This window comes from Chenopodium album, chromosome 25 (genome assembly GCF_948465745.1).
Source record: "Chenopodium album chromosome 25, dcCheAlbu1.1, whole genome shotgun sequence".
In the NCBI taxonomy this organism is placed as follows: Eukaryota; Viridiplantae; Streptophyta; class Magnoliopsida; order Caryophyllales; family Amaranthaceae; genus Chenopodium; species Chenopodium album.
Genome location: NC_137858.1, coordinates 33,143,064 through 33,167,847, shown reverse-complemented (window position 1 = coordinate 33,167,847; position 24,784 = coordinate 33,143,064). Strand labels below are relative to the sequence as shown.

The following is a 24,784-nucleotide window of genomic DNA, read 5'->3' as shown; positions in this document are numbered from 1 at the left end:
AATAATAATAATAATAATAATAATAATAATAATAATAATAATAATAATAATAATATTGGGGCTCCCTTCTCCTTTTCCTTCGCTTGGGGAATTAGAGAAGGAGGCTGTTGCGTTACTGAAGCGGATTCAGAGGTTCTCGACAACGCAAGACATTGGGGCTCGTGCTGCAGCTCATATCTTCACTAGGGTAGGATTTGCTATAGCTAGAGGAGTGGGGGCCCAGATTGTATCTCGGCTTCCCACTAATTTATTGTAGGTTGTATGACTTTTGTTTTTGATAATAATAATAATAATATTGCTAATAATAATATTAATAATAAAAAATAAAAAAAAAATAAAAAAAAATAATAATAATAATAATAATCCATAACCCATAATAAAAATGGGAAGTTAATGACAGTAACTTTTGGTGCTATTACATTACCACCCCTGAATTCATTGAATTGCCGATTTTGCCTTGCTTTCTCACCTACTTCCTCACCTTCTTCCCCTCTGTCTTTCCATCTCAGAAGAAAAAAGGTCAGAGAAAAGGGGAAACAATGAGAGAGAACCTAGAGAGAAAACTAAAATTTCAGCTACTCAAGATCACCGATCATCCCTTTCGACGATGGGGCTCCGATTCTTCGAGTCTGAGCTTGTGGAAGACGATTTTTCGATCGTCACATTCATCAGGTCCGTTCTCTTTTCTCTTTCTCGATTTTGTTTCAAATTTTTGGGGTTTACTTGTTCGATTGTCGTGGATTTTTGCGTATATGTTCCTGCTGTTTTCGAGTTTTTTGGGTTGAATCTTTGTGGGTGTATTTGTGCGAAATCATTACGTTTTTAATGGGGATAATTTGATCGATTTGTTTTCAATTTTTTGGGTTTATTTGTTCGATTGTTTTTTTTTTTGATTTTTTAAGGGTTTTTTTGTTTTATTTATTTTCGTTTTTTTGGGTTTTATTAATTTGGGTTGAATTTTAGTGCCTTCTTCGATGTTTTTTTTTGTTGGGTTGAATTTAACTGATTTAGTTTTTTTTTTTTTTGGGTTAATTAATTATGTTGTTAGTAGCATTATTGTCTGATTTTTAATTTGTTCTTCCAGTTAAAAGAGAAATTGAAACTTTATGGAATAGAAAATATCGAGGACTTGACGTTAGTGGAAGATAGTAGCAATGAAGGAAAACATTGAGGTTTTGCCTTTTTGGAGTTCTCCTCCCGTTCAGAGGCCATGGATGCTTTTAAACGTCTTCAGGAAAGGGATGTTTTACTTGGAGTTGAGAGGCTTGCAAAAGTTTCTTTTGCAGATTCTTTCATTGATCCTTGAGATGAAATTATGGCCCAGGTAATTAGATCAAGCATCTTTCTCATTCCTTGGATGATAATGGAGTAATATTCATCTTGCAAGTTGTCAAACACCTATAAGGAAGGGTAGTTTGTGAGTACTCGGCCAATTATAGCAGAATACAATCTCTCTTTAATCCTTATTTCTTTTTTTCTCTAATTTATTGAATTATTGGCTATGCTTATACCAGCCTCTATTTTAAAGATCAATTATATTTCATTGTGCTTTATTCATATTTATATCTGTAGATCTAATAATCTATACTGTTTTTTAAACTTAATTAATAACACGTGGTCTTTACGTACGGCTTTGGATATGATATCTGTTTCTTTGATTTCTTGTAATTATTTTATTTATTTATGCTTATCCACACCTTTGTAAGAATGTAGCAATGGTTGGGGTTGCTGGGTATATTATTAATGTGGGTTTATCTTTGAGGTTCCAGGCTTCACTTCTGCATTGCTCAATTTCTTGGAATATAGGTTTCTTTTAACTGTGGGTGATATTTGGGTGAAACTGTTTTAAGTCAAAACTGTGTTTATTGACGGTCAAATCTTGCTCGTAATATGCCATCTGCGAGAAGAAAGGATTTTGGCTTTGTTCGTTTGACTCTCATGATGCAGCAGTAACATGTGCTAAAAGCATTAATAATGTAGGATTGGGTGAAGGAGATCACAAGGTTATTATTGGTTTATAAGCTTAATTATGTGTTTTTTACCTAGGCATGTGAGATTATGCTTATGGCTTTACCTGATTTTATTCTTCAACAGGCTAAAGTAAGAGCCAGACTGTCCAGGCCATTGCAGCTGGGTAAAGGTAAAAACCATCCCCGCTCTGATCATAAGGGTGGCCGTGTAGCTGGGCGGCGTCCCAGAGCTCCTTGGAACCGTCCATTACCACGTCCCCTTCCTCCTCGTGTAAGGGGACTTGCTTATTTTAAGTCAATTTTTGTTGACCACCTTCCAAACCCAGCTCTTTATTTTACAATTTTCGTTGATTCAAGCATGATGATGAACTGGGTATTTCTTTTTTTAGTCAATTTTTTTTTTCCTTAACCGAAATTAAAAGTGAATGGAATTGAAATAGAACATAAAAAAAAAAAAAAAAAAAAAGAGAGAGATTCTTAGTAGTTAGGAAATTGGGATTTAATTTTAATTTAGTGGTGAATAAGTTAGTAATTTCCCCTAATTTGATTTTGAACAGAAGGAAAGAAAGAGGTATTGACATGGAAGAACAGGGCTTGGAAGGTGGTCAACCTGTAGATCAGTCGAGACATCCATCTGGGATCATCCCTACTCTGCAGTATTCTTGAGGTAAGATCTCTATCCTTTTTATAATCATCTAATATCAATTTTGACAATCTTTTCACAGTAATCCTTTTTTGTGCTGCGTCTCTTTGTTAAGCTTCTTGATTAATTATCTCAAATTCGATTAATAACTCAAACTATTTTTAAATGAAGGAGTGGTGATGAAACCCCCAAGGATTTTCGCCCTTTTTATCTCAAAGGGAAAAAGAGGAGAGAAACTGTGATGAACGGCGCCGGAGGTAATGGTGTTGGGGAAGTTCCTGCCATCAATTTGATGAAACTCATAAACTTGTAAGGTATTTTCTCTCCTTCAATTTGATGTGGTTGAATAGAAATATGTAAAAATTGCTCATTTCTAGAAGATTAGGCTATAATTTTTTCTTGGACTTTTGCTCAACAACTTTAATTTAGATGTTTGTTTTTTAATCATCAAAAATCATTTCTCGATCTAGCATTTCATTGTTAATCGAATTAGAGGAATTGAAGCAGCTCACATGTACTTCTTCAATTGATCAGCTGTATAGATATAAAGTAGGGATATTAGAGGATATGATAAAGCAAATTTCAGTATATTGCTTGATTTTTAGTTTTAAGCTAATAATTACATAATTAAGCTTATATTTTTACATTTAATTTATTTCATGTGTTTATTGTTTGTATTTCTCATCCATTAGACCAAAATAAATCCTTAAAAAAATATATGGTCAAAGTTAATAAATAAACCATGCAAATGTCAAAATGTTCCTCCATATATACAAATAATTAAAGAACAGAGGAATTGAAGTATATATATCATTAAGTTAATAATAAAGCATGATACGAGTATTATGATAATTTTTATTTTCATCGCATAAATATGATGTTGATTATGATTCATGAACTTTCAATTTTCTTTTTATTGTGTGGACATAATACAATACCCAAAAAAGACGACTCTACAATGTATTCGTCTGCCACTCTTTTCTAGCTTAGCTTGCATGATGATATAACAATCAGGAGAAAAGAAAAGAGTATAATTAAAAGCACACATTTTATGCATTTTACAGGCAAAAGAGCTACTTTGATTGGAAACTCAAACGAACGACTAGCTAGACACTTATACAAGAAGTTATTGGATGCATGTATAAAAATCTCATACCCTAACGAAATATATCTATGATTTATACGAGAATAAAAGAAACATTCATCTTGTACATATACGTTTATACAATATACATTTGTACGAGATATTATGGGATGAGGAGCTCATAGTGTAAGTAAATATGACTATGATATACAATTATACAGGTAATCAGAATAAAAGAAACATTTATAATTCATATTATACCTATATAGACACTTATACGAGATCTATGTTATTGAATGTATAAGGAGCTCATTACTGTTAAGGATATATATATGACTTCAATTTACGAGAAAATAAAAGAAATTATACATCAATCTTGTACATTTATATGGTTCTCACATTATTATGGAGTTCAAATAAACATTGTTAACCCCACGTAGTCAAATGAGAGTAATACACATGAGCTTCATGTCTTATAATGTGACAAATGTAAGTTTTACATTGTAAATTTGCATAGAATTAAAGTTAGCATTATTATTGGCCTAGCTTAGTTGCTTACTTTTCCCACTAGAATGGGTATGTTGTATTCAAAAGCTATGGAATGAGGACCAAATAAAGATGAAAGAACAGCAAAAAAAGAGATGGGGTTTTCGATCATTTCATATCTAGGAAAAGTGGACGTACATTTATTTTATGGTGGTCCTTAAACCAAATTATGAGCCTAAGCCCTAAAACAAGGATATGTCATGGGGTTTGGTGTTGGGGAATTTCCTGCCATCAATTTGATGAAACTCAGAAACTTGTAAGATATTTTCTCTCCTTCAATTTGATGTGGTTGAATAGAAATATGTAACAATTGCTAATTTTGGAAGATTAGGCTGCAATTATTTTCTTGGACTTTTGCACAACAACTTTAATTTAGATGTTTGTTTTTTAATCATCAAAAATCATTTCTCGATCTAGCATTTCATTGTTAATCGAATTAGGTTGTTATTGTACTTGAATTTGAAAATATTATGTTTGCTTGGAATTTTAAACAAATTGGGGTATATTTCAAGCAATTGCAAAAAATAAAAAATTCTGGAAGTCTGTGTACATGAGTACACGACAGTGGAACAGCAACCACACCAAATCCAGTTACTCGGAATTGCCGATTATGTCCCTTGCTCACCAACCTCGTACTCTTTCATCAACATCCTCCTGAGCTTGAAGTTGTTGCTTAAGATATTCGCAGGTTAGTGAATATTTCAATCAATACCATAAGAAAATCTCTTTTACCAACACCAACCTCATACTCTTTCATCTCACCCCGACTGCACGTGTAAGTGAATCTAGGTCTTCTTGATGATGAAGGGAGATTATGAGTACTTATTTGAGTTTTTTTTTGTTTTTTAGTGTTGAGTCATGAAATTATGAGTGATTTTTGGAGGTGGGATTTGTGTGTTTGTTTATCACAATCAATCATAATCAATTTGTGGAATTTGTTTTTGTATTGTTCAATTTCAGATTACTATTAATTGGTTGCTCTTGTAGGTTTTGGATTGGTTCAAATTTTGTGATGGGAGTCTATTTGTTTAAATCAATTACTGAAAAATTATATCGGCTTATTTGACTGATTTTTTCTGTTTTGGTTTTTTATTTGTTGCTGCCTTCTTCTCACTTTCAGAGTGTCAGGGCTGCTGGAGCAAATGCGGAGGTTTGTTTCTGCGGACTGTATCCATAACCTTTATGGAAATGAAAATGAATCATTGTTGTTTATGAACGGTAACATGAGAAGTAGCTTACTACTGCTTATACAAGGAAAGAGCCTTTGATAATATCGTCATATCACCTGCCCTGGTTCTCCAATCTGTGCTGCTGATATAGGTGAGAGTCGTGAGACTCTTCTGCTCAACATGCTTTCAATAGAAGTGATGAAAGTCACTTTAATTTTTTTCTTATTCATATGTTTGAACTGTGCTTGTTTCCAAGATTTATTGAGCCGATTTATAAAATTTAGTAATGATATTTCTGTCCAAAATTGATTAATGCTGCAATCTTAAATAGTTATTGCTTAATCCTTAGTCTCTGCTAGAACTAAGATCTTATACAACACATCTGATCTGCTCCTCTCCTTTTGAATTCAACCAAGATGAAAACCACTCAAAAAAGGTTGGTACAGTAGTTGTGAATTGACTTTGAAATAAACTTCTCTTACTTATGGTGTGTTGGTTTCATTAATTTGGTAGTTTGTTGTTGATAGTATTTGATGGGTTTGATGTTATTGATATGATTTCTTGTAGTCTAATCTGGAGAATATTGTCGTAATTTGACTATGGCTGGAAAAGGCGTTCATGTATTTGTCACTCCCACCAGTGATCTTGGAAAGATATTGGCTTGTATGCACGGTTAGTTTTCGATCGATCCTCCAATGCCTTCAGTTTTCGCTTTTCAGTATTCTTTAATTCTTTGGCAGATATCTTTCATTGTCCATTTATGTTTAGTCCATTTCTCAGGTTTTTTTGGGTGTTTATTTTGATGGATTTGAATTCTGGGATTTGGGTTTTATTTATTTTATGGGTATTGTTGGATTTCTGTTTAGAGGGAAAAAAAATTGAATTTATTTGTGCAATTTGATCCTAAAGTGGTCATTATGCTCATAGTTAAATCTGGTTCCCCTTTGATTTCTCAATTATCCATGTTTATTTTGATTAGAGTTTCTCTATTTTGATTAGAGTATTTGTGAGATTTGGGGAAACTATTACTCGTACATTAACAATCCGTTACTAAAATTAGCTTTACCTTGAATTAGAGAATTTATGTACATGCTGATCGATAATATGGCTGATACTCCGTATTTGTATTTTATGAACTTTAACAAGTGAATTTTTAGAGTTGTGAATGTTATTTATCTGTTAAGGTAGCTCAAAAGATTGGTTTTTTTAGTGTTGTCAATTCATATTGCTTTCTCTATTGTTTGTTTGCATTTTTTTTTTTTTTTTGGTTTATATATATATATATATATATATATATATATATATATATATTTTGTAAGTATGCTAATTGTGGAAATTGGGGATTGTTTAGTAATGTATTCATTTTCGGAAATAAAAATATGGAGTAAGAGGGTTGCATTTAATTCTCATTTAAATCCAATTTTTTAGATTATTTTTGGGATTTTTTTTTTTGTTATGGCTTCTTGGTTGCTGTGTGTGCCCCTTTTACAACTTTCATGTGGATTCCAGGAGCGTGTCAAAGAGGGTAGCTTTTCTCCATTGCTTTCACATAAACCCAACATTTCATTCTCATTTAAAAACACCAGTAGCTTTTCTCCATTACTTTCACATAAACCCAGCATATTAAAAAAAAAAACTTACCCTTGACTCCTTCTCTAATGTCTATCCTTTCAGCCAGCTCATCAATCTTGGCACCATATTGCAATAAACGTTTTTCAGAACCAGGATTATTGTCTGAGATTTAAGTATTAAATATCTTAGAGGACTCTGCTGAAACAATTTTTAGGGAGGAGTTGGAAAAACAGAGAGGGGTCATGAGAGATACATGAAGCTGCAAGAACAAGGGAAAGCTGAGCAAGCAAAGAAAGACTTATGTTAGTTTTGGGATTATATTCTCACTTTTTCTGCCAAATACTTGTATTGATTGTATGTTCTGTCTGCACTTCTTAAAGAAGTAGGAAACAAATAATGTGCCTAGAGTAGATGAGCAGCTAGATAATCTGCTTGGATGAGCTTTGAATAACTTAATGTACGAGCTATCAAATTTGCTATAAAATACTTTAAACTAAGCAAACCAACCTCCATAAATTTTATAGGCGATTAAATTTTATATGCTTAGCTTTGTGTTTGGGTTGATGAGTTGAAGGGAAGAGCCTGGGAGATAATAAAGGCAATAGATATGTATTGCATTCTCTCTTTTGATTATAAAAAAGGGGAGGGTAATTAAAGGGGTTCATTTTTCTGACATGATACACCAAGCTACTCACAAGCGCAAGCCAGGAAGTTATGCGATAGACTTTGTGAATCAGCTTAAGCTACACACATAAACATCAGAAAGGCCAAGTCTGTGTTATATCAGTTTTGGTTTATTTCTTTGCTTTGTTTTCTAATGTGTATGTAGGTTAGTGTTTTTTTTTTTCATTATATTGTGCCTTGTGTATATAAGTCTAGGCCATGCTTTGCCCCAGTGCTCTATAGCAGATTAAGTGTATAAGCTGTTAAGGCAAATAGAATAGTAGAATTTAGTATCTTGAATGTAAAGTATCAGTTTTTGCATATGCCTTCATCATCATTTAGATTTCTTAAATTTATGTCCGCAAGTTAATACATTTGTTCTTTTTTGTTTGCTTATCACTGAAACTGATATATCTGCAGGTTAATAATTTTGTGGCTACAAATATCTCTTAATATGGGTGACATTCAGAATGCTCCTCTTTCACAAGAGGAGACTACTTGTAGGTCTCTTTTGTATGAACTACAGGTATAATACAAGCTAATTGTTTATTGTGTTTTCATCCGTGATTAGCTCTATTTTTTTTTTTTTTTTTTTTTTTTAATTCTACTGTTTTATTAAGATAATTTGGGATGAAGTAGGCAAGGCTGAAATGTCTTGGGCCAAGATGTTACTTGAGCTTGAGCTTGAACAAGAATGCATAGAAGTATACATGAGAAAAATTGATGTGGCTAGAGCTCAGCTACGACTAGCTATTGATGATTCAGAGGCAGAATATGCAACCATCTATTTTGCAATTGGAGAACTTCCATTACATGTCAACTGTCACCTACATATTGTTGTTAAAACAAATCTTAATGATCCATGATTTCCATTGTGAATCTTTGGAGATTTTTAATGTAATTATGATATATTCAGATTCATTTCTTTGATCAATTTCTATTAACATTTATTTATGTCAATTTCATACTATAATTCAGATTTTGCAAAAGGCCGATAATTTAATGAAGGAATAGATACATGAAATAAAAGCAAACAGGAAAGATCAGTTTCTTAGAGTAATTGAACATGAATGGTGAGTGGGATATGGATATGTGTAGGATGTGGTTTGCAGATAGCACCACTCTGCAAATCCAACAGTCTCAACATCTGGAAGCAGGATATGATGATACTGTTGTCTGGAAAGGAAATAGAGCTGGGATCTATACTGTCAAGAGTGGCTACAGGTTCCTTTTTGATTTAAAGTATTGCTCTGGGGAAGTTCAATCTATGGGTGTGGATAATAACAGATTCTGGAAAGATTTCTGGAAATATGATGGCACTCTTAAGCAAAAAACTTTTTTGTGGAAAATCATTAAAGGAGCTTTGCCTGTTGGAAGTGAAAGCAAAAGAAGGGGACTAGGAGACAATCACCTATGCCATCTTTGCCTTGACAGCGAAAATGTGGGCAGTCAGCATCTTGAATCTTTGGAGCACTTATTTAGAGACTGTATCTTTGCTAGACATGTGTGGAAAGGCTGTCATCTAGGTATCAATGTGGCCTTCCAAGACAATATCCCAATTAAAGACTGGGTTCAGAATTGGCTAAGGTTGCTGGGTACCAAAGGTAAGAACATGGAAAGAAGTCTGCAAATTTTCTTTGCAGGATTTGAATGCATATGGGAGGCCAGGAATGGTGCTATATTCAAGAACTCCAAGCCTAATCCTCGGTCAGCTATTTTGTCAATGGAAAGCAGAGTTGCTCTTAAAGTTCAAAAACAGGAGCAGGACAGTTACCAAGAACAGGAAAGCGATTACCCTCCTGGGTTCTGTCATACCAGTTCAGACAAGAATCAACATCTGGACCTGATTACTGGACAGGGAAGTGCACGACCACCACTTTGAAGATCACAAAATGCAAACAGCAGGGCAATTGTTCAGGCTGGATTTGGGTTCTGGAAAATGCTGCAGGAATGGCTAGCAAGGGTGAGGAACTGTGTACTCATGAAGACAGGGACAACTGTGTTCTTGCGGCTATTTATAAAGGCCTCAAGATAGCTTTGGATAGGCTCCAATGTCATGTTCAGATTTACTGTCATCATCCTAAGGTGCTCAGGTGGCTGCACGGTTTGGAAACAGGAACTCAGAGCACCAGAATTCTACTTAGCAAAATTTTTATGCTTATGCCTTATTTTCACTGTTTGTCTGCAGGTCCTTTGAATTTTGGAGACTAGGTCTCTTTGTACTAGCTGTCGAAAAAAAAAAAAAAAAAAAAAACAAATTAAAATGTCCAACGGGGTTGAAATATACCCCATATTCAAAGTTATTATAAATAGGAGTGTTAATTTTTTAATCATCAACTAATTACTAATGTCGTCATTACAATCGGATGAATTTTGGAATCACTTAATATTGGCTCAGCTTTACAATGAGAGTTTGAGACTTATTTACTTTAGCACAAGTTTAGGTATTGCTCCGTTAGTCTCAATGTCTCATATTACAAAGTTTGCACTCATTTATAGGTAAGTGAAAATTAAAAGCTTATTTTAATACTTTTGACAATATTGCCCCTTTTTATGAGTAGTCATCTTTTTTTTCTTTTTCTTTTTTGTACTAATGATTCCTTTTGAAATCAATCCCAATAGTCTCTCCCTTCCTTTAATAATTCTCAGCTAATATTTCTGTCTCTAACTCTACATTACACATATGTACCCTCAATAACTAATTTTAAGGAATCTATAACTTAATGCTTGGGAAAAAACTCAAACATGCTTTGTTTAATTTTAGTACTTTTAGAGTTAGTTACATGTTTAATTAACTAACCATATTCAAAGTCAATAACCTATAGAAGCTCTTGCGTAAAACTATACAAAAAGAACATATTAATGTTAATTAGAAAAAAAAAATCTTGAGCATAATTATTTAGATAACATAACTTATAATTATCATAAATTTATTAATCAAAATGTAATAAACATGTATCAAAACCATTTTTATTACTTTATACATGTATAAGCACCGATTAATCCCCATTCCCCACAATTTAAATGAATTCGATTCGCATATAATATATATATATATTTTTTTTAAAGTCACAAATTTATGACTACAAATTTCAGTGGGAGAGACTCGAGAGAGGAGAGAAAGAGAGATAGAGAGGAAGAAATAGGAAGTGAGAGAGAGGAAAAATAGGAGGGATGGGAAAGAAAGAGAAGGGTCGAGAGATAAAGACAGAGAGAGTCAAGAATAAAAAGGGCTAGAAGAGAGAGAGATAGAGAGAGAGAGAGATGGAAGGGTCGAGAGAGAAAAAGAGGCCAGGAGAAAGAGAAAGAATGGATAGATAGATAAATAGAGAAGGCAATGAAGAGAGAGAGAGGTGCCAGGAAAGAGAAAGAAGACAAGGTCACGAGGGAAGAGGGGGTGAGAGAGAAAGGTGCTATGAAATAGAGAAAAGGTACTTCGAAAAAGAAAGAGAAAAGGCAGGCCATAAGCTAAGAGTAAAGGGCATGCCGAGGGATAGATAAAGAAGGGCTGGGAGAGAGGAGCCAAGAGACGGGAAAAAGGATTTGGGTGGAGAGAGAGAATAAGAAAGAGGGGTTGGGAAAAATAAAGTGAGATAAAGAGAGAACGAGAGCCAAGAGAGATAGAGGAGGTCGAAAGATCGAATAAAGCTAGAGCGCTAAATATGAGCAAGTGAAAGAGGGGGCTCAAGGGAGAGAAAAAGAAAGCTAGATGTTGGCAGGAGAAGAGCGAGAAAGTACAACCTATAGTTTTAAAAGCCTTTTTTTAAGAATGGAACAAGGACAAAAAGGATTAGGACAGAAGAAAGAAAGAGAGAGATAAGAAATAGTTTGAGCTAATAAACGAAAGGATGAGTGAATTGTGAGCAAGTGAACGTATGATTTCAAGCTATTAAAAAAATGGAACAGGGAGATAAAGTCAAAGGAGATAAATGAAGAGAGAGAGAGAGAGAGAGGGGGGGAGAGAGAGAGAGAGGGAGATTATTAATTAGTACACTTAAAAGCCATTAAGAAGTTATATGTATCATGAAAAAGAAATTATATATATACCAAAAACAAGATTAGAGATTGCAAAATATAGAACGGTTAGCAAAGGTAGGCGTTCTCCAGAATAATATAGAACATGTTTATATAAAAGGTGTTTTGTATTATGATATAGTTAACCGTTTTCTATTTCTTTTTACTCAAATAATTATAAAAATTAAATAATAATTATGTTATGATATAGAATGGTCATCTTGACATGTATTGTATTAATTAATTGTTTTTTTTAATTAAATTAGGAGGAAAAAAAATATACGGAGTGCGGTTTAAAGGAATATTGAAGCGCACTTTCACTTTCACTTTCACTTTCACTTTGCACTTTCACTTTCACTTTCACTTTCACTTTGCACGTTCATTTTCACTTTCACCGCTTACTGTTTATTGCTACAAAAAGTGAAACCTCCATAGTAGCCGCTTACTCTGCTGAACAACCAGTGCAATGAGGTAGGCTCGAATTTTTTTTTTTTTTTTTTTGAAACAAAGGTTCGAATTATAGAGTAATTGGATTATGATAATTTGTCAATCCAATTGCATGAATCATTCCAATTATGAAGGATACAGAAGTAAATTCGTAGTTTTCATCTATTAAAGTAATTTACAATTCGAATTTTAGGGGATTGAAAAAAAAAACTTCAAAGTTCTAGTTTTAGGGATAAACACAATCGATTGTTTGTATGCAAATAATTCAGGCGAATTGCAGTAAGTTCAATCATATTACCCCTAATTTTTTTCGAATTTACATTTATTTCTGTTTCTGTCTGATCCCAACTCCTCCAGGAACTCGGAACTGAGATTCTGATACCCCTATCGGCAAGCTGAGAACCTACACAATGAGAAGAGGTTAGCTAACCCCGGGGTGATCCGGGGATAACCACTCCGATGATAAAGTCAGAAAGTGTTTGAGAAGAGAAGACAAGTAAGAGAAAGAAAGTAGAGAGAGATTAGAGAGAGAGAGTCATTAAAAATTGTCCCCCTTAATGAGGTCTTACCTACTTATTTATAGTAATCTACCTTGACAGGTGGCTTTCACCCATGCACAACCTTTCGCGCCAAGTGTCGAGTTTCTGTTGCCACGTGTTAAATTGCGGCAGGCCGACATGTCCTCGTTCTGTAACATATCGGCGTCTTCTCGTGATCTGGTCACGTGCTTTCGCAAGATATCGGTCATGCCCGGATATCATCCCATACAATTAGCCCCCCAAGTGAGGACGTATGATCATTCATCATCGTGCTCAGTTAATCATGGGAGACATGCTGAACGTAACAGAACAAACTTTGGGTTCCACATCTCATTCTTCAGACTCTTCCCTAAATTGGAAATTTTGTTGTAACAACGTTTCTTGCACTCTGTTAAGTACTGTGTATTAATAAAGTTTCATTAATAATGTTGTCGTTTGTTAAAATTCATTGTAATCGCTTGGCCTGTATCTAGGCAAATTAGTTTCTACATATTCATATATTTTCAAGCTCTATGTTCTTTTGCTGAGAAGTGTCATTTTAATTTGCTACTTTCAGTACTTTTTGTTATTAATTCGGCAGAGGGTAACTTTTATAAACTCCGTTTTCCTCCCCAAGTGACCTTGTATGCTGATATCATACAAGGTCAACTCATTATAAAGAACCTGGGAGCGAAAAACTCCGTTTTCCTCCCCAAGTGACCTTGTATGCTGATATCATACAAGGTCAGCTCATTATAAAGAACCTGGGAGCGAAAAACTCCGTTTTCCTCCCCAAGTGACCTTGTATGCTGATAACATACAAGGTCAACTCATTGTAAAGAACCTGGGAGCGAAAAACTCCGTTTTCCTCCCCAAGTGACCTTGCATGCTGATAACATACAAGGTCAACTCATTATAAAGAACCTGGGAGCGAAAAACTCCGTTTCCCTCCCCAAGTGACCTTGCATGCTGATATCATACAAGGTCAGCTCAGTGCAAAGTGGACGTTATGGTAGTGTAACCGTTTTTCTTCTCTCTTTTTTTTTTGTTTGTTTGGGCGGGAAAATTTTTACACGTGTCACAAATCCTGCCGCTGCTTTTTGAAAAAGCTTGTCAATTAACAGCCGTCAGATCTCTGAACCGCCTTTCACTTCAATTGGCCTTTCAGTTTCTTCTCTTTAGATCAAAATTCCGCCATTTCCTCATTACTTCGCATTTTTTCCTAGTTTTTCCTGTCGAAAAAGTTTAAGTTACCGACCAAAGTTCTTTCCTTTCTTATCTTCTTCGCGTTCGGTTTGTGCATTCCGTCTCCTCAGGCGTATCTTCTCTTTCTTCGTCGTTTCCTTATCAGTTAGAGGCGTCAAATCCGCGATTTTCATCGAAGGTATTTTTGTACCCTAACCTCTGATTTTTCATGCCTTTTTTTTATTTTCTTATATTCAATTAAATGTCTGAAGATAGTGTTGAAGAGAATTTTCCTAACCTTAGTACTGCTAGGCGTCGTTTAATTAGGCAATCTTTAGGCAAAGAAACCGGTAGTAATCAGGGTAATTCGTCTTCCCTTTCTGATAATATTGACTATCCTTTTGAGACGTTATCTTCTGAAGAAGAAAAACGCGCTTTTATGATACATAGGACCATTGCCCACCGTGAAAGTGCCCTTCACCCTACTAACCCTGATATCCCTGCCGATACCGAAATTCTTGACGTTGAGCCTGTTAATGTCCGTTATCACTTACGCAGCTTTACTGGGAGACGATATTTTAATCAATACGGCACTAACGTTGGCAATATAGGTATAAACACTATGCCAAGGGTAAAGAGTACAAGTTATCAACCCCGAGCCGCCGCCCGTGAAGCCGCTGAGGCCGCCAAGGCAGCCAAAGCAGCTGAGGCCACCAAGGCAGCGGAATCTAGCAAAAGACCTGGACAAGGTCAGGTTGTAAGTTCTTCTGAAGAAGAACTTGAGGATGATATCCCTTTGACACCTGAAGAAGGTCCGTCATCTCCTGTTCATGATTCTGCCGTCAACTCAGTTTTAAGAGATGACGACGCTCAGGAAGACAGTGTAAATAATGAGAGTAGGGATAACATTGTTGATTTAACGGCTGAGGTTATCCAGGAAGAGAATCTGGACGAGGGGTATATTTCTGAGACTGATAGGGCTGAGTTCCGACAACCTATGGTCGTTGCCAGCGACGGAAAAGTAGCAAAGGAAAAGATAAGTGAAGCTTTTAGGAAAACGGCAATTACAAAGGACTATTGTCGTCGTGCGAAAAAGTTCTTTAACTTACCTGATGGGTATGAGTTGTCTCTCCCTCCATCTGGAGCTTCAGTGTTGGATTGTCCAGCTGGTTCCGTTGCTGTTTATATGAAGCACTTGGATTTCGGCCTCCGCTTTCCTCTACATCCCTTTGTTGCTAAAATCTTGAAGGCTTGGAACGTTTGCCTGGTCCAGTTAACCCCTCAAACCATTCGTGCCGTTATCGCTACAGTTTGGGTTATGCTATATCGGAACTTCCCTCTAACCCTTAATGTATTCAGGCGGCTTATTACCCTAAAGAGAGATGGTCAATCAGATGGGTGGTGGTCTTTATATACCCTACCTCATAAATATACCGTCCATCCTAAATTATCTAGCTGCAAAGGTTGGAAGGATAAGTTTTTCTTCATGTCAGTCCCAGAGGATTTTCCTTTGAGGAGAACTTTTTTCAAGCCTCATCCCCACTTTGATTCAGTCCCCGAGAGAGATCTCGGGAAACATGAAGAGAGGGCTGTCAATTACTTTGACATCTCTGAACATGATGAAGGTGACGGCAAGGTTCGTCTTATTCCTGCGGTGTGGGTGCCGAATGTGAGTTACATTCTGGGCAACGCGCCGCTTTCTCGTGTCGGTCTTTGTTGGACTGACCAGCATGGTATAGCTTATCCTTCTTGGCTTTATTATTCTTATTCACTAATTATTCATTTTCTTTTTTCATAATGAAAACGGCGTAGCCTACTTGTTTGGTGCTACCTTCTTTTCCCTTTTATTATTATTATTATTTTTTATATATATTCGCATTTAACTGATTGAATTTACACTCCTTTTCACCAGGTATTGATAAGTTGGATAACAGACAACTCGGCCTATCTGCTGACGGGACCAGGGTTATCAGGCGCTGCCCCAAAGCTTCCGACCCCTACGATACTCTTGCTTCCGTTTGCGGGCGTGCCCCAGCCATTAGTGCCAAGAGAAGAGCTGAGATCATGGCCGATGAAAATACCAAGAAAAGAAAACTAACACCTCTAGCCAATCGGCGAGGCGGCATTGCGATCTCCAGCCCCAGGCAACCTGAAGGGCGAGCCGAAAAGAAAAGGGAGCAATCGGCGCCCGAGAAGAAGAAAGACCAGTCGGTGTCTGAAAAGACCCCGACTGCTAACAAAGCTAAAAGCCCTGAGGCCGTTGTGAAGAAGGTTATTCAGGGTATCGAGGTCGAAGATCTCACTTCTGCTGAATCTCCCCGTCTACCTCAGGCAACCACCGTAATTGCTCCTACAACGGTTGGGTCGGATTCTAGCATCCCAGCCTTGACTTATCGGTCCAATCAATGGATTGAACGCGTTTCTGGAAGGTTTCCAGATGAAGTTCTGAAGGGGTTTGCTGTCCCTCCCGGCCATTCCGGCGACCGTTGGCAACCTGCCATGGATGTCGGCCGGAACGAATCTATGATAACCGATGACCCAATGCAAGGTGGGAATCTCGGTTATCGGTTGTTGAGCAATTTGACACTGCCAATGGACAGACCTGCTGGTCCAATCGGCCCCCTTGCTGCTGTTCACATGCACAACATGATGAAGGTACGTATATATGTTATTACTTTATTTCTTTATATATATATCTTTATGTAGCGTTCTCGGCTTTCCTATTTTTATGTATATACATTTCTGTAGGCCGTCATGTCCGGCACAGAGCTGGTTGAGATGTATCGTTACTATCAGGAGAAGCATCATCAAGCCTCCGCCAGCGAAAGTGCTATGCAAGAAGTCATCAAAAATGCTGAAAAAGCTTTGGATGACTTAAGGAAAATAAAAGAGAAAGACGACAGAGAGATGTCGGAGCTGAAGATCAAGGCTGAGAGGGTTGCCAACCTCGAGCTAGAGGTGCAAAGTTTAAAGACTCAGATCACTGAGAAAAACAAGGTCGTTGAGCGGCTCCCCTCAGTTGAAAAAGATCTCCGGGATGCCAGGATTAAAATTAAGAGCCTTGAAGAAAAGGTTCAAAAAATGGAAGCCGACAAACCTGGTATTCGTCGGAGAGCGGTCGGCCGTTATCTAGCCTCTGATGAGTTCTGCTCCAAGCTCCAAGATCGTTTTGATGGAGGTTGGACCGCTGCTCAGAGATGTATTGCTCACGCCGTCGGTTGGAAGAAGGATGATTGGGCGAAAATTGAAAAAGCTTTCGGCGAGGAAGCCTACAAGATCCCTTCTGGCTTTGAGGCGCAGCAATTTTCTGATGAGGACTTGTATAACCTGGCGCCAACTGTTGATGACGGCCCCAGCAATCCCAGCATTTTGGATTCCCCTGTGCCTGAGAATGCTCAATCTTAAAGGGGCGGGCAGTCATCACCGACATCCTCTTGTGGGTCTTGTATCATTGGGCCTTACCAGCCGTAACTCTTTTATTGTTTTTGTATGTATGAACATGTTTTGACAGTGCTGTTTTATCGGCATATACCCCTCTTTTGTGGTGATGCCTGTCGGCTGTTAACTTTATCTGTTGTGTAAACTTATTTTTATTTTTACCGTTTGCCGTTTGCCTTCAAAATTCTATACTTTTATCATAACTGTGTAACTCTTTAGTTATCATTTTCTAATTTGCCTGTTTTTAAACAAGGTTATGATAATCATGTTGCCTCGCCTTGCTAGTTTTCAACGCATAAAAAATTGCAAACAATAGTTACTTACCTAATGCTTTGTCTGAAATCAGAAAACTTCCAGTTAGAAACCTTTTTAAAGACGCCAGCTTCCGGAGATACCAGATCTAAAACCTGGCTCGAGAAATTGCATATAAAAATTACTAGCATATTAAAAACTTATCAGCATACTATGGATATCACAACGCATCTGAACGCCATATCATTCCTCGTGCCCCCCAGTGTACATAGTTCACGCTAGAGCTATGCACACTGAGCTGCGAACATGAAAGCGAACGGTTATTGCTGGTTCAGATTATAACACTGGTCACCTACTGCTGTGTTGTTTTAGCCAGTTAGGTACCCTCTCGGCGATCATTTTCTGAGCTACGCCTCATGTCGGCGTATACTCGAATTGATTTGGCCGGTATTTATATTTTGAACCAGCAACCTCATGAGTTAACATATACAACTGATCAGGTTGTATAACTGTTATCTTCATGGAAGCGGTTTTTAGCTGTCCATCCCACTTAACGATGTTCTGTTAAATGGAGGATGCCTATTTCAATGCGTATTGTCTGAATACTTCTTCATTCATTACCGATATCTTTTTCGATATCAGTTTCAAAAAATAAGGATTTGTTCATTACACATAGTATTTTTTCAATACAGCGGAGTTCCATACATTTTTTAGAGGTATCCCATCCGGGGTTTCCAGATAAAATGACCCTTGGATGACGACATCTCTTATTCGGTAAGGCCCTTCCCAGTTTGCAGTCAGCTTCCCGTCTTCATTTCCCTTACCGGTTGCTGCGGTTCTTCGTAAGACTAGATCTCCTTTGCTTAACGGCCTATATGATACTTTTCTGTTGTAGGCCCGTGACATTCTTTCTTTAAAGGCAGCTGACTTAACTGCCGCTTTTTCTCTTAGCTCTGGCAAGAAATCTAACTGTTGCCGTAGGAGTAAATCATTTTGATCTGCACAATAATGCTGAATTCGGAATGTCAGCAACCCGACTTCTGCTGGTATGACTGCCTCCGTTCCGAAAACTAGAGTGTAAGGGGACTCACCTGTGGCTTCTCTCATTGTTGTCCTGTTGGCCCATAATATTTCTGGTATCAAATCTGCCCATAAACCTTTTGCGTCTTCGATCTTTTTCTTAATTGCCGTTATTATCTGCTTATTTGCTGCTTCTGCTTGGCCGTTAGACTGTGGGTGGCATACTGCTGCATAAGCAAATTTTACCTTATACATCATTAAGAGATCTTTGACTGGCTTACAGTCAAATTGAGTTCCATGATCAAAAACCATCGCCATCGGCAATCCGAACCTCGTGAAAATGCTTTTCCATATAAATTTTTTCACTTCCGATGCCGTTATCTTCGCTACTGGTTCTGCTTCTATCCACTTGGTGAAGTAATCAATTCCCACTATCATATATTTTCTTCCACCTATTGCTGATGGGAACGGGCCTACTATATCCATTCCCCATTGGGCAAAGGGGACTGGATTCAACATCGGAGTCAGATCATTTGGGGGCAAGTTGATAATTGGAGCAAACTTTTGACACTTTTCGCATTTTTTAACATAAGCCGTCGCATCTGCAATCATTGTCGGCCAGTAGTATCCCCTTCTCATTGCCTCTCTGGACAAAGCTCTTGCTCCGAGGTGATTACCACAACTTCCCTCGTGCAATTCTTCTACTAATCTTGTGGATTCAAAACCCGTTATGCACCTTTGCAACGGCAATGAAAATCCCCTTTTGTATAACTGGCCTTGGTACATAACGAACCACACACTATCCTTCTGTAACCTTCTCAGCTCCACTTTATCGGTTGGTCCTACACCATGAACGATGTATGCCAGTATTTTATCATACCACTGATCCTCTACTTCAACACAATTGACATCTGCCGGCATCTCATCTATGCTTCTCTGCTTTAAAATCTCAACCATAACCGTTCTTTCCAAGTCATTGAAGCTTGAACTTGCCAATCTTGCTAGTGCATCCGCTTGAGCATTTTTTAATCTCGGAACCAGTTTGATCTCAAAGTATTGCAACTGAGCTGCCAATTGCTTCATCTTCTCTAAATACTTTACCATTGCTGGCTCTCGAGTTTCGTACTCCCCACTAAACTGGCTTGATACCAGCTGGGAGTCAGTTGTCAAAACTAACCGTTTTGCCTCTGCCGCTATCGACAGCTGCATTCCAGCTACCGCAGCTTCGTACTCGGCCTCATTGTTTGTTGCCTTGAATTTAAATTTCATGGCGTATTCAAATATTTTTCCATCTGGAGTCGTTATCACAACTCCGGCCCCTGCCCCCGTTGCTGCGGCTGATCCATCAACTGATACCTGCCATGTTCCCAACTCCTCTTCTTCATCCGTGTATGTGGTTTCAACAATAAAATCTGATAACGCTTGAGCCTTAATTGACGTCCTAGGCCTGTAACTTATTTCATACTCCGATAACTCTACTGCCCATGTCAGTAGTCTACCAGACGTATCCATTTTTCGCAGTGACTTCTCTAGGGGATGATTGGTGAGTACTTCTATCGGATGTGCATCAAAGTAAGGTCTTAACTTCCTAGCTGCTACCAGTACAGCTAAAGCCATTTTCTCTATCACTGGGTATCTGCGTTCTGCTGCATTCAAGACATGGCTGACAAAGTAAATCGGTTGTTGTTGCCTCTTCCTTTCTACCAACAAAACGGCCGCTATTGTTTTTGGTGATGCTGAGATGTATAATTGTAACACTTCTCCCTTCTCAGGCCTAGCAATTGTGGGAAGAGATTTAAGATGATTCCTCACTACTTCTAAGGCATCACTTTGTTCTTTTCCCCACTCGAATGCCTTATTCTTTCTCAGCACCATAAAAAACGGGAGTGCTTTATCAGCTGATTTGCTGATAAATCTTGTTAGCCCTGCCATCCTGCCCGTTAACCTCTGTATATCACGAATGGTTCTTGGTTGTTTCATTTGAAGCACCGCAATCACCTTATCGGGATTTGCATCTATCCCCCGTTCACTAACCATAAAACCTAAAAACTTCCCTGATCTCACCCCAAAGACACACTTCTCTGGATTCAACTTCATTTGATATTTTCTCAAGGTTTCGAATGTCTCCCTCAAATCGGCTATATGGTCTTCTTTGTTCTTACTCTTTACTATCGTATCATCCACATACACCTCAACATTCCGCCCTTTCTGTTTCTCAAAAATCTTATCCACCAACTTCTGATAGGTTGCCCCTGCATTTTTCAGCCCAAAGGGCATTGCCTTATAACAGTACACACCTACATCCGTTATAAAGGCCGTTTTATTTCTGTCGGCCTTATGCATGCTGACCTGGTGATATCCCGAGAATGCATCCAGAAAACTAAGCATGGCATGACCAGAGGTCGAATCTACCAACATATCTATCCGGGGTAATGGATAGCAATCCTTAGGGCAGGCCTTATTCAAATCTGTAAAATCCACGCACATTCGCCATTTCCCTGTCGGCTTCCTCACCATTACTACATTTGCCAACCATTCGGGATATGTACAGGGTTCTATAAACCCTGCTGCTAAGAGCTTATTCACCTCGGCCTGGATTGCTTCTATCTTCTCAGTCGAGAAATTACGCTTCTTCTGCCTTATCGGCCTAAACTTTCTATCAACATTCAGCTTATGTTCCATTACCTCAGGATGTATGCCTGGCATCTCACTGGCCGAGAACGCAAAGACGTCGGCGTTCTCGCGCAATAAACTTATCAGGTTGCATCTGGTCTCCACATCCATATCTGCCCCAACTTTCACTGTTCTACTGGGGTCGCCTGGCTGCAATTCAATTTGGACGGTTTCTCCGCCCGGCAACGGCCGTGGTGTTTCTTCAGGTCTTGCGTCAAAGTTTTTCATTGTCAAATCTTGCACTGTCGGTTCACCTTCCCTTGTTGGGTTGCATGGAACTGTGGCACTACCAACGGGGTTCTTTAAAGCTGTGACATAACAGGCTTTTGACATAACCTGGCCTCCATACACCTTCTCCACAGCTCCCAAGTTTGACACATAGGCTATTGCCAAGTGGTAGGTTGATACAACAGCCTGCATGTCATGAATTATCGGTCTGCCGATAATTGCGTTATACGCCGACTTGACATCCACCACCAGAAATTCTGCCATCACATCTCTTGCTTGTGGTCCATCACCCATCCTTACAGGCAACACAATACTCCCCTCCGGCCTCACAGTTGATCCATTAAACCCGATTACTGGATACGACACCGGTTTCAGGTATTGCCTCCCGATATTCATCTCATTAAAAGCTTGAACAAACAAAACATTTGCTGAACTGCCTCCATCTACCAGCACCCTTTTGATGTCGGCACCATTTATCCTGATTATCAGGACTAACGGATCGTCATGTGGGAACACTACACCTCGTGCATCTTCTTCCGTAAACACAACTTGTGGTATTGATGCCGGCCGAGGGCGATTATCTACATCCAAAGCACAAACCAGATGCCGGTGCTCCGCTAAATGCTTCTTTGCCCCACTAATCGTTCCTCCGTGAATCGGTCCTCCCGTTATCACATCTACTCTTCCAGTAGATAACGGTGGTATTCCTGCGTCCCCTTGTCGGACTATTCTTCCTTGAGCTCTTTCAGGCCTTGCTTCTATTTGTTGCCTCTCAACGGCCTGTGCCGGTTGTTGATTTCTACCGGTATTCAACCGGTATTGTGTTAGGTGCCCTCTCCTGATCAACTCCTCGATGTTGTCCTTCAATTGGGTACACTCTTCTGTATAATGCCCCACATCCCTATGGAACATACAGTACTTCTTCATGTCCCTCGACCTTGCTTTCATGGGAATCGGCCTTGACCAATCTTCTCTGTTCTGATTCACTGAGTAGATTGCAGCCCTTGGTGTATTCAGGGGGGTATAGGTGCTGTATCTCATTGGCAGCCTTGTCGGTCTGGTATCTTGTCGGCTTTCTCCTCCCCTTCCCGAGGCAGGAGTTCTCGGTCTGCTCCCTCCAGACGAGGTCCCCTCATTTTGAATTTGCCCCTTTCCTACCACCATATGCCTGCTACTCGTCTTCAACAGCTCCTCACTCTTTATGTAATCGTGAGCTTTGCTGAACGCTGCCGCCAATGTCGGCAGACTCTTCCTTGTAAGATACCTTTTGAAATCTGAATCAACTAATCCATTCATCAAAGCCATCACAGCTATCTCCTGTTGTAACTTCGGAATAGTGTTTGCTTCATTATTAAATCTCCTGATGTAATCCCTCAAAGATTCATCTGATTTCTGCTCCACAGCCATCAACTCTCCAGAAGTTTTCTGCCTCACGCTGTTACTGACATATTGCCCTACAAACATCTCAGTCAGTCTTTCAAAGCTATCTACTGATCCAACTTCAAGGTTGTTAAACCAATCGGCTGCAGCCCCAATCAAAGTTGTCGGAAAGACCTTACACCAAACTGCATCTGAGTTTGTGTACAGAATCATGTGTCCCTCATAAGACGTTATAAATCTTGCCGGATCCCCTCTTCCATCATATCTACAAGTCGGCATTTTCACTTTCTCCATTGGTTGTTCTAAGATGTGCTGGGCAAATGGGGATGCCCTTAGCTGCACTACTGTGCGTACTGCTTGACCTGCCACTTGTGAGCTTCTTTGCTGCCAAGTTCTGGTACTCGCAACACGGCTCGAGGATTGCTCATCTTGCCGTGATGTTGTATGCGTCCTTACTGGCGACTCATGTCGGGGTCTCCTTGACGAGTTCTCCAGCTGATTGTGTTGTTCCTCCTGATGATGGTGCGATGTTCCTCTATCGGCCTGGGCAGCTTCTCTTTCAGCCCGTGCTGCCTCAGCCTCCTTTCTCTTCTTGCTCATTGCACTCATCACCCTTGCGGCTGTTTCCAATTCATCTGGAGTAAATGCCGCCATAGGATCCTCTGCCTCCCTTCCTCCTGCAGGGGGGGTTATCGGCATATGGAACTGATTACCCTCTAGGGTATGGGTTTCATCCACTATTTCCACCTGGGGTTGTCCTTCTGGTATCCCATTGTTTAAATTGTTTCCGGCCATGATTATTGTTGTTGTGTATATATTTTGTGTGAGGTTCTTAGGCGATAGAAGTGATCAACAGCCCCTCCTTCTAGCGCCAAATTGTTTCTGTCTGATCCCAACTCCTCCAGGAACTCGGAACTGAGATTCTGATACCCCTATCGGCAAGCTGAGAACCTACACAATGAGAAGAGGTTAGCTAACCCCGGGGTGATCCGGGGATAACCACTCCGATGATAAAGTCAGAAAGTGTTTGAGAAGAGAAGACAAGTAAGAGAAAGAAAGTAGAGAGAGATTAGAGAGAGAGAGTCATTAAAAATTGTCCCCCTTAATGAGGTCTTACCTACTTATTTATAGTAATCTACCTTGACAGGTGGCTTTCACCCATGCACAACCTTTCGCGCCAAGTGTCGAGTTTCTGTTGCCACGTGTTAAATTGCGGCAGGCCGACATGTCCTCGTTCTGTAACATATCGGCGTCTTCTCGTGATCTGGTCACGTGCTTTCGCAAGATATCGGTCATGCCCGGATATCATCCCATACAATTTCAATTGTAATCAAAATTTTTTAGCCAAATTAATCTTACCTAAGTTCAATTTACAACCCTAATCATATGTATATATATTTTTTTAAAAAAAAGGAACAAAGAGAGAGGACTTAAACAGTGAGATAAGCATAAAATAGTACTACTATTTTTGGTTTTGGCTTAGTGGTGATAATATATGTTGTTCGTAGAATTGATGAGGATATGGCTGAGGCTATTTTGTGAATTGGGTGTCGTTTTTAAAACAAAATCTGGTTCTTGTATTGAATTTTATAATCTATTCTTGATATAGATTTTTGCAACAAATGCTTTATTTTATTTGATTTTAATGACACTTCTTAGTGATGATTTCTTATATATTTGTATGTTTGTAGGTTGTTGTCTAAACAGAGAAAGCAAGCAAGTGCTAATGAGGCCTCTGAAACTGACAGGCTGAAGAATCTGCTGAGTGTGAGAATCGAAGGGGTCGTACAATAGCTGCAATAGTTGGAAAAGAAATTCTGAGTGGCGTCAAAATCCCCTTGGAATGGAATCACAATAAATTGCTTTTCATCCTACATTGGTATAGTTGTTCGGGACAGAGTGAATATCAATTATCGCGACTGGGAGGAAGTTCCTAAAGAAGTTATTGTTGACCTCTCTAAATTCATTACGGTAAGCTATTT

General features: G+C 38.6%; 1 protein-coding gene and 1 long non-coding RNA gene across 16 annotated transcripts; one reads left to right on the top strand and one right to left on the bottom strand.

Moving 5' to 3' along the window:
* The first annotated feature begins 478 nt into the window (after positions 1 to 478).
* On the top strand, positions 479 to 8,636 carry LOC145613514 (uncharacterized). Of its 15 annotated transcripts, none has more exons than XR_014106975.1 (10): positions 479 to 672; positions 1,085 to 2,003; positions 2,095 to 2,241; positions 2,528 to 2,637; positions 2,785 to 2,927; positions 5,364 to 5,563; positions 5,980 to 6,084; positions 7,176 to 7,286; positions 8,068 to 8,173; positions 8,268 to 8,636. It is a non-coding gene; the product is annotated as an uncharacterized LOC145613514 (long non-coding RNA). The 15 variants fall into 15 exon arrangements; XR_014106973.1 differs by lacking the exon at positions 7,176 to 7,286 and adding an exon at positions 5,762 to 5,848; XR_014106963.1 differs by lacking the exon at positions 7,176 to 7,286 and having other exon boundaries at positions 1,085 to 1,324; positions 1,807 to 2,003; positions 5,364 to 6,084.
* Positions 8,637 to 18,167: 9,531 nt separating this feature from the next.
* LOC145613997 (uncharacterized) lies at positions 18,168 to 23,015 on the bottom strand. The gene is made up of 5 exons (XM_081669012.1): positions 21,007 to 23,015; positions 19,926 to 20,295; positions 19,560 to 19,772; positions 18,853 to 19,457; positions 18,168 to 18,615 (listed from the first exon to the last, which is right to left on the bottom strand). The coding sequence occupies exons 1-5, from the start codon at positions 23,013 to 23,015 to the stop codon at positions 18,168 to 18,170; spliced, it is 3,645 nt and encodes a 1,214-aa protein (XP_081525138.1).
* Positions 23,016 to 24,784: the final 1,769 nt, after the last annotated feature.